This window comes from Embiotoca jacksoni, unplaced genomic scaffold (genome assembly GCF_022577435.1).
Source record: "Embiotoca jacksoni isolate LCO1_2020_lvr unplaced genomic scaffold, fEmbJac1.0.p SCAF_12, whole genome shotgun sequence".
In the NCBI taxonomy this organism is placed as follows: domain Eukaryota; kingdom Metazoa; phylum Chordata; class Actinopteri; family Embiotocidae; genus Embiotoca; species Embiotoca jacksoni.
Genome location: NW_027185252.1, coordinates 14,957,986 through 14,968,880, shown reverse-complemented (window position 1 = coordinate 14,968,880; position 10,895 = coordinate 14,957,986). Strand labels below are relative to the sequence as shown.

The 10,895-nt window shown below is 36.7% G+C and overlaps 1 protein-coding gene across 1 annotated transcript; it reads right to left on the bottom strand.

Moving 5' to 3' along the window:
* Positions 1-1,152: 1,152 nt before the first annotated feature.
* LOC138195533 (interferon-induced, double-stranded RNA-activated protein kinase-like) lies at positions 1,153-9,404 on the bottom strand. Its single transcript, XM_069145033.1, has 15 exons — positions 9,251-9,404; positions 8,998-9,030; positions 6,122-6,254; positions 5,865-6,007; positions 5,701-5,779; positions 5,114-5,157; positions 4,957-5,020; positions 4,276-4,349; positions 4,048-4,167; positions 3,797-3,931; positions 3,513-3,723; positions 3,190-3,324; positions 2,494-2,595; positions 2,285-2,344; positions 1,153-1,928 (listed from the first exon to the last, which is right to left on the bottom strand). Exons 3-15 carry the CDS (start codon positions 6,245-6,247, stop codon positions 1,791-1,793), a joined length of 1,431 nt encoding a protein of 476 aa, XP_069001134.1. The 5' UTR covers positions 6,248-6,254; positions 8,998-9,030; positions 9,251-9,404; the 3' UTR covers positions 1,153-1,790.
* Positions 9,405-10,895: the final 1,491 nt, after the last annotated feature.

Below are 10,895 nucleotides of genomic sequence, written 5' to 3'. Positions count from 1 at the left end.
TTTGCGTCATACCAAACTCAGCTATTGCACACTGTAAATGACCGAAACAAAGAACTCTATATGTTTTGTCCTTTTTAAGTAGTCTCTGGTTTCTCGAATAAAGTTAATCAAAACACAACAATCATGTGATAGCAGTCCTGGAAAAGAGGACATTTTGTGATATAAATTATGATAAACTAAAAAGGAAAGACCTCCATCATATAGTACATCCAGATCTGAACTATAAGGATATCTTGCTCATGGGAAACCTGCCAGCAATAGACAAACATTTAGCATTTCCTTTTCCTCAGTTTGAACATTTCCCCAGTAAATCTATGCAGCCGTCTAGGTGGGTGTAACGCAAACCATTAAAATCTTTTTTGAAAACTGTTTGGTTGCAATACGATTATTATATAGCAAATATAGGGGGGCAGACCACCAGTATGGGAGTTTAAAATATTTAAAGTATAAGAAATATTTAGTCATTTACACAAACTCAGGGGTATAATCTGTTTTCCAACTTTTTTAGTAACAAATTAAAATGATCTTTATCTGGCTGGGTTCATATTTGATATATTAAAATTAAATCCCAGGTAGCATTTACATTGTTTTGCTGATTTTTAGAACTGTTAGAAAAATTCACTTCACCCAGAGTGGACTTGAACATTAGTTAAATAGGTATGAATACAGAAAGAGCTGAGTGACAAGTAAGATTAATGATGATCTAGATTTTTTTTTTTTTTTTTTTAAACAGCTGCATTGTCTTTGTAAGGTATAACACTCAGTCTTTCATGTTGTGCTCTAAAATCACGTTTTATTATGACACCGAGTTGGATTTTGTATTCTGTCCTTTAGTAAAGTGACACGATAACATTAGCATTGATGTCATTTTTATCTTGACATAACAGTCACAAAAATCTGAGGAACAAAGGTCATGAGTAACGAAAGCAGTGGCTGGACATCAGTGAAGAGATTTATTTCATAGGAAGCCTCTCTGAAAATCAATAGACTGACACACACACACACACACACACACACACACACACACACACACACACACACACACACTCTATCTATTTATACTCGGCCTATAAAAACATTGTAAGAATAGTTTAAATGAAAAACAACCAGATGAACATTTGTCATAATCATTTTATTAAAGAATGGGACAAAGGGTGCCCATGTTACCATTACAACATTTAAAAAAATAGTTTTGTTTAATTCTCAACCACAGCATCAGTGTTGACGGTAGCAAAGAAAGCGTGTGTATTGTTATTGTTTTTGGTAATTATGTCAAAGAAGGACTGCCTTGCATTTCTCAGTTCCAGATTATAACTGCGAAGTCTCTCTTTATAGATGTCACAGTGAACCTGGAGATTTGTTTTTTTCCAGCTGCATTCAGCTTTCGGAGACTCTCTTTTCTCTATTCTGACCAGCATGGCATTTATCCAAGGAGACTTTTGCTTACCAGAGACAACCTTCACTTTAGTGGGTGCAATGGGATCAATAACATTTTTAACTTTAGAATTGAAGTTATCTGCAAGCTCATTGACTGAGATGTGGAGGAGAACTTCTGAATAAATAGTTCACTGGTGTTTTCAGAGATGCAAGGCTTTGTCACAACCTCGATTTTGACACTTGTGTGAAAAGAGATAATAAAGAAAGAAAGAAAGAAAACACAGAAATAATCAGAGAGTGCAACATCAGTCACAACAACCTTGGAAATGTTTAGACCTTTGGTGATTAGATCCAGAGGGGGCCTTCTGTTGTGTCACATGCGGAGTCAGACCATAATAATCAAGAACTGCTACTCATTTAGTACGACAACCACGACGTTTAATTTCTTCAGTGTCGAATCTGCGAGCATACTCTTCCAGGTCTGCCTTCACCTTACTTGCTTCAGGTCGATCTTCTGGCTTCGCACTCAGCATGGACTTGATAAAGATGTACTGGAGCAAAAACAAAAAGAAACAATAAAACAGCAGCTAAAAATTTCATTACGTGGCATTGTTTAAGATGTCAACCAATCAAACCATTTCTGAAGCTCTAGTCTGTAGTATTTCCCAGTAAAAGGTAAATAATTTAAATATTGAGAGGTATATCCTCAAATACTGTCATCTGTCCTTCCTGATGTTGTTCATTATCCACATCAATCTTGTAGGCTCTTTGAAACTTGGCAAATGGCCTACTGCAGTGACACTGATATGTCAGCCTTCCACTTCCCCAAGGGATAAAACGATTCAGTAAACCAGCACAAGTAGAAAATACTGACACATAAAAATCCTCTGAGAAAATGTTGACGTACCTCTTCAATAAAGTGTTTAAATCGAAGTGGAAGTTCCTGTTTTCTGATGTTTTCCCAAATCTGAAATTCATGCCGTGATAAAAAGAGAATGTAACTGGCTTGGCACACCTGGCATGTTGCTCAATTATGGTCTGAGCATTTTGATCAATATTTAAAAACACCTGAGGTTATTAACAGCCATTGTTGAAACCACTGACAAAACAACTCACCTTCTCTTTTTCATGACGTGTGTACATTTTCCAGAGAAGCTCAAAGTAGATCAAACCCAAAGGAAATATGTCAACATTTCTGTCGTAGTTCTTCTCGCTCTCCTGTTGTAAAATAAGAAAACAGAATCAACTTGGGAATGAGTCACTTTAATGTCTGGTTTTAATCAACATGATTAACTAAAATATAACCAGTTACGTCATGAAGTCACTATGCAACTCATTCAATCATTAAAGCCTCTTTCACTTCTACTCAGTGGGAAAACTATGAAGCACTGAAGCAAGATAATACACTGAGTTATGACATTGTGCTCTGAACAATACGATTTCATTCAATACAATAACAATAAACCATTAATCAACACTTTTCACATTTTGGTAAATCAAGACTTTAAAAAGCAAAAATATAGGTTTAAGGTTCCCAAACTTTTCAGATCATATGCCACTATGTACCAGACCAAATTTCCCAAGTACCACCTCCATCTGCAAATACCAACAGTTCCTGATGGTGTCAAGCTAATGAAGCATTATGTTGTACATGGCTAAGCAAAAGCAACTTTTATTTCTAAATGTTTGTCTGTAATAGAATTAAATTAAATGACCATCTATTGGACTTGGGCTAGTTGGAGTGCAATTATTAGGCCTGTTAGGCACTGACATAGAAGACTGGAAAGTTAATGTCAACACAGCTGACCTCACCTGCTCAGGTGCCATGTAAGATGGTGTTCCCTTCACAGTTCTCTCCATCGGCTTTGTGTCATCATTGTCAGCAATGACCAGACCAAAGTCTCCAATCTTTACTTTTCCGTCCTGGCCAAGCATGATGTTGGAAGGCTAACCACATAAAACAAACAAACAAACATGTGGCTCCATGAATAATGTGCAGTAATATATATTTCAGGGTTTCTGCAGGTACTTCAATAAGTAAATTTAGGACTTTTTTTTATAACATATACAATAGTGTTAAACAACTTCTTTATACACAGGCCTGTGTGCTGCCTCCAGAGAGCTTGTTATCTCACCTTCAGGTCCCTGTGGATCAACTTCTTGGAGTGAATGTACTCGACTCCACTGACTATTTGCTGCATGATGATCAGACTTTCTTTGATTCTAATGAAGTATCGCTGAGATTTTTTCATATTCTTCTCGTCTATCCAGGTACTCAGTGTTTTGTCACAAAACTCCATCTGAATATGGAGCCACTGATAAGGTGAATCACTGGAAGACCTAGAACTGATAGAAAAGATAAAATGGTCAAATTCTATACCTTTGGTAAATAATATTTTAATAAGGGGATGAGTCTTACTGCGAAGAGCTGGAGTTGTTATCTGAACTGTCCGGCTGATATCCTGAATCCTCAATCCAACACGAGTGGTATCGAACAATGTTAAGGTGTTCCAAATCCGATAATGCCTTCGCCTCTCGTAGAGCTTTTCCGATCCTGAAGGAAAGAAAATGAATCATTAAAACTTTCAGTTTGTTTTGGATTATTTCTATGCCAAATAGACTATGAAATGCATGCTGAAAACAAGAAACATTCGTGAACACATAACTTACTCTCTGCAGCGGACAATCTTCATTGCGTAACACTTGTTCAGCAGTTTATGTTTCACCTTGAGGACTCGACCGTAGCCTCCTTCACCGAGGAGACATACGCTTTCAAATTGTGACTTGTTACTGTTGAAGGAAATGTCTTTCTTATTGAATTATTTTTTTTAAAGCAGACAAAACATAAAACATCATAAGAAATATTATTAAGTGACGATGTTGCAGTTTTTCCCATACCTGAAGATTTCAGTATCATTTAAAGTCATCTCACTTGGAGTGTTTCCCGTATTTATTTCTTCAGAAAGCAGATCCTTAATAAATAAAAAAAAAGAAACAGAAATCATGATTTCAAACTTAAATGGCAAAATAAATGCTCAATTTATGTATCAAAATGATTCAAATCTCCATCACACTCACAATAAATCACTGCTGTTTTGCAAAGTATTTTCAAAATTTGCTGCGATTCCAACATGATATAAAAAAAATGTTTAGCTGCATTTCTTATGAAATATCATGTACTTTAGGTTCAGACTAAGTCTGAATAAAATGTATGCTCTTTTGGGAAAGGGATTTTGTTCCCTGCTAAATTGGAAAAATTATAGAAAAAACTAGCAGGCAAATTTAAGCAACATTTTAGAGACATATCAAATTACTTGAAAACGGTGAAGGTGAGAAGATTAGTGGAAGTGAATAGTCATAAAATTCTCATGTTGGGTTCCCAGTATTCCCTCTGGACCCATGAGCCCGACAAACGTTTTTACAATATCTCAGTACTTTACCTTTTTGAAGGCTGCAATTGTACATCTTGATTCCACACAGTCATGAACATGAGGCTTTTTTTAGAGGCGCAACTCAAAAGGGGATTAGAGAGTGGATTTTTCTTTCTAGTATTAGATAGATTGAAAGGTAAGAACAAACCTGAACTTTGGGATGGTTCGATAAAGTCCTTGCCACACTTTTTGATTCAATGTTACAGACATCCCTCGGAAAATACAAAGGGAGATATTAGTAAACATTTTGACAGATGAAATGCCATCGGTCAGTGAGTTACAGTGAGGTTTGTTGTGTGTACCACCTGGCTGATGCACCATCATCACATAAAGCTGAGCTGGAAGACACCTGAAACACAAATAAGAAGTCATAATGTAGCATCTTTCACAGTCATTAGCAACTTAGCTGGAGTTTTCAGGATAAGGTAGGTAGGTAGGTAGGTATATACTTTATTAATCCCCGAGGGGAAATTTTTTAATAGTTTATGGCCAGGACTTTCAAAATAATAAACTGGTTATCAGTATAGTTCTGTAGAGCAACAGATTTAGTGACCCTCTTAAAGCTTAACAAAAAATGTCCATTGAGCATGGAGACAGATTACCATTTTTACTTATGAAAACCTTTTTTGAATATATTCAAAAAACATTTTGTTTGGTTCCATTGACACCAACTCTCACATTCAATGTACATTTTTTGAAATCTTACAAATTAGAATGAAGCCTGTAAATCTTTGATAGATTTCCTTATTTTCAAAAAGATACCTTGATTGTTTGCAACATAATCCAATTTCCATACTTTATAACAAGCACCTCAGTGTATCTTTTGGAGCCAGGAGTTACTGGCGTGTATCATGACTTCCGTGTTTTTATTGCCACATATTTCTTCATTTACCAGCTTGGCTGCTTCCTCCTTAGCTTCCCTCTTTGTTGTCCCAGAGGAAGCTGGGTACTCTTTATCATCAAACACGACTCTAAAATTACACAAACTTTATTTCACACATTTAAAATGGTGACCAAACAACTACAAATGGATGATAACGGATTGTGGAGACTTACAGGTTAGAATTATTTGGTTCAAATCTGGTTGACCTCGAGGGCTTAGTGGGTGCCCTATTCTTCTGACCATGTTCATTGAGGCATGACCTAAAGTTAAGTTTAGAGATATTTTGCTGACAAACTGGCCCTGCTGCCTTTTTTTCCTGAAAGAAAAACACAAGAATTATTTGCAGCTTCTGCCATCATTCAGAATAAACCAACTAAACATGTTCTGTATATGGTCACATTTGCACCATTTTAACAAGGACGAGTCTTACCGCTGGTCCTTGATTTTCTTTGGTGTTCAAAATCATCATGGCACTTTTAGCTGCATTCTGCTTGGCTTTCTTCATGCTAACCCCCACACCCACAGTCAAGCCTTCGCCATTCAACACAGCCCTCATGGTGACACTGATGAAGAATTAAAAACCTTTAGTAAACATTATGAATTTATTTAGGATTTATTTTTTTCAGAAAAAGAGCCTTCAGGTTTGGTAATAAGGATGAGCTGTAAAGGGCGGTCCGACTGGAGTTTATGATGCAACAGGATGCTGGAGATCTTCCAACAGTCTGTTGTCAGACACAAAAGCTGCACTTCCGTCAGTGCCAGAGGTGTGAAAGTGTTTAATAACCCAATCCATGTTACTACAAAAACCACACACACCACTGACTTATATATACAATATAATATTATATTATGAAGTATGATTAAAAAAAAACCAACATATTAAATATGGAACCACATGCACAATGTGAACAAATACTATGTACAAAATGTAAGTAGGAAGTCTGCTCTTTATGCTGGCTTCTCTTGTAGCACACCGTATCCTTGGACAGGTTCATGTGAGCTGATCTTCCCAAGGAGAACCAGATGTTTTTCATCTACAAAATGGCATTGCATAAAATGAAAATTCAAGTAATCACAAAGATTTTAGGTGGGCAAATCATGTTGAATTATTGTTAAATGAGGTCTGATCATTTCTACACCAATACAGTCCCTATTTAAAAAAACAAAAAACGATATTCACTGTGTGATATCAAAAGATTTTACAGCTTATACTTTTACTGTATGTTAGCCTATTTTCTGGCTATATTTAAAATGAATGATGTTACTTTTTATGTCTATCACAGTCACCCTGTCTCCTAGAAATTACACTTATAGGCTATTTCAAAACTATACTCAAAATTACATTGTAGTGACAAAGTAATCACTGGCTGGATGATGTTCAGTAAGATTATTTTAGTGAATGAACCACTACACACAAAAAAAACAACTCTATCTCATTAAACATCACACACCTGACTTACACAGGGCAACCTGCAGTTGCTGGCCTACACTTAGACTCCAGTTGCATATGCACAATATATTAGCCTCTTAACCCGCTCCAGTGATTGTTAAAATCTTTTACAAACAGAAAAATAAAAAGATATTGCAGCTAACATTTACCATTTGTCATGTCTTTCATTTGATCCCGTCTTCTCACCACCTCCTCCTGCTTGTGACAAGCGCCGCCGTTGTGGAGTCTACAGCTACACCTGTATTCCCGGGCTGCATCTTTGAGAATATCCTCATTTATATAACAATAATCCGACATATTGTGGGCTATTATCGGGTCCGTCATGAGTGGAATATCTTCCTCCTCCAACTAACTTTCCTCGCCATGATTTGCGCTGAATCGGTAAGGAACTCGAGGTGCCGTCACCTCCCGGGACGGTCATATATTCCGAAACGAGCTCGGTCCAATCAATGAATTTAAAAGCCGTGCGATGTCTTCCTCACGGAAACTCATTGATCCGAGCAGGCGATCCTCCTCTGTCAACCGCAGCTGTCATTCAGCCTCGTCAATGAACAGGTGTTTGGGGAAAACTTTCCGTCCTCGCATGATGTTTACGAGCTTCAAAACTGTACTTATCATTTAAATTTTGATTTAATGACGACATCGTTTTAAAACGGAGACTTGATTTATTTAGATCATTTTGATGCCTCACTACACTGTTTTAATCATACATATACAGTGTATTGTATATATCATTCATTGCCATTTGTTCACATGTGCACTTTCACTTTTATTTAATTGATTTATTGATATTACTGATGTACATATTGTTCAAATCTTGATTTAACATTCAGTGTTATCTATCTGTCTGTCTGTCCATAGGTCTGTCTGTCTACCTACCTACCTACCCATCTACCTACCTATCTATCTATCTATCTACATATCTATCTATATATCTATCTACATATCTATGTACATATATATCTATCTACATATCTATCTATCTATCTATCTACATATCTATCTACATATCTATGTACATATCTATGTACATATCTATCTACATATCTATGTACATATCTATCTACATATCTATCTATCTACATATCTATGTACATATCTATCTACCCATCTATCTACATATCTATCTACATATCTATCTATCTATCTACCTATCTATCTACATATCTATGTACATATCTATCTACATATCTATCTATCTATCTATCTATCTACATATCTATCTACATATCTATCTACATATCTCTATCTATCTATCTACATATCTATCTATCTATCTATCTACATATCTATGTACATATCTATCTACCATCTATCTACATATCTATCTATCTATCTACATATCTATCTACATATCTATCCACCCATCTATCTACATATCTATCTATCTACATATCTATCTACCCATCTATCTATCTATCTATCTATCTACATATCTATGTACATATCTATCTACCATCTATCTACATATCTATCTACATATCTATCTATCTATCTACATATCTATCTACATATCTATCTACCCATCTATCTACATATCTATCTATCTATCTACATATCTATGTACATATCTATCTACCATCTATCTACATATCTATCTATCTACATATCTATCTACCCATCTATCTATCTACATATCTATGTACATATCTATCTACCATCTATCTACATATCTATCTACATATCTATCTATCTATCTATCTACATATCTATCTACCCATCTATCTACCCATCTATCTATCTATCTATCTACATATCTATCTATCTATCTATCTATCTATCTATCTATCTATCTACATATCTATCTATCTATCTATCTATCTATCTATCTATTAGAAAGTTCAGTTGTTACTTACAAGTTTTGGGGTTGTGGTGTTATTCATGCGTTACTGGGACATTCAAATAAAACAGTATGAGTTCACATCATTATGCTTTTGCCACATTAGTGTCACAAAGGTGATCATGTTTTAAAGAAAGTGTTATCGGTGCCACGGCACAGAAGACTTAAAACATCAGGACGTCGTTGTGGTGTTAGCAGTTGCATGTTGCAGTGCTTTCTCCGGAAAGGCTAAGGGGCCGCCATGCAATGAAAATGCCGTCTTTGCTCACCTTTTTTTTATGTCGTCAGGTCCCGCGGAGACGAGCTCAAACTTCAACTCCAAGTCGTTCCTCCATGCGTACATCTTTAGTTGTGCTACGTACTTTTTCTTCCCCATCTCAACTTTAAAAAAAAAACCGAGTGGGTGCACAGATGCTGAGTTGGACGATGAACGGTGTTGGTTACGACGCAGTCAAAGTGTGCGCACAACTTTTTTTTTGGTTAGTTTAAAGTTCCCTCACATTTCTGTGACTTCTTCTTTCCAAGTTTGTACTGGATACAGTTGAGGTATCACCGCGTTACCGCCACCTGCTGGAGTAGGAAGTAGTGCCCTATAGAAATACATAAATAAAAGTATTTCTATAAAGTGAACGGTTACAACCCTCTACTCCAGGGGTGGGCGATTAACTTTCCCAAGGGGCCTCATGAGAAACTGGGACTGCTGTGGAGGGCCGGACCAATAGGCTGAACTCAATTCTGCTCAATATTAATTTTATCTCTATAAAAAGCAGTAAATTGTATGGTTTTTATTAGCTGCTACTGGTAGTAGTAGATGTTATAATTGGACTATTAAAATGTGGTGCAAGCATTGTAAAAATGTCAACATTATATCACTATTCAATCAACCTTCACAAAAAGATTTTGAAAATTAGCATATTTCTGCAGTATTTCAAAGACCAGCATTAAATTAACTTTATGCAAAAATGTAATAAGTGCTACTGATATTTTGTTTGTAGTGTAATTACCTCATTTGCTGTTTTTCAGTTATTAGTTTTTGTTCAGTGAGAGAAGGGTTTGGTATTTTCGGGTGTTTGTTTGAATCCCAAAAAACTCTGCGATCTCAGAAAACAAAGTGCAAATAAAATTGGATCCTTTAAGTTCCTCGGATTTTGTTCCTACCGCCCATTGACAGGTCTCATTTAGCCTCAATTTCAAACAATACACTTGGCAATCAACATACTTTTATAATATATACAGTAACTTTAAGAAAAAAAATTAACACACACACACACACACACACACTGTTATGTGCTTCCCTCGCGCAAGGTCAGCAGCGGTAACGTTGTGCTTCCGTCAGCTTCATGGCTTCATCAGCCGCCAGCGGTGTGAGGCTAAAACAGCTCCTAACAATGACCATAATTAATTCACATCATACAAAACATTGTTATCCTGACTGGTTTTTACTTTGCGATGTTCCTCAATGTAAATTACTCACAATTCTCGGACACAACTTAGTTAACAAGCACTCGATATCTCTTGGGAATCTCAAAATGTCGTGCTTTGCTCCAAATCTCGTGTGCGTCCTGCACCTGTCTCAGCTGTCTCACCTGGTCTCCGGCAGGTGAGTGCGTGGTTCACAGAGTGGGAGGGGGGGATAAGGGCTCTGCTACGTGCAACCGCCAAGAGGTTCAGACCACGAGCTCGCGTGGTGAGACGTTTAGGGAACATCTGTAAATTGGGCTACTGAACATTACCTGGGTTACACATGCATGATGTACACTTATTTACGTTTGATTCCTAATTTACCATTGACCTCACGTGGGCCGGTCAGGGACAGCCAAAGGGCCGGATGTGGCCCGGGGGCCGTACAATGCCCAGGTCTGCTCTACTCCATCATTGATTATGTATTTGATACTGAAATTAGTCTAGCTCCTC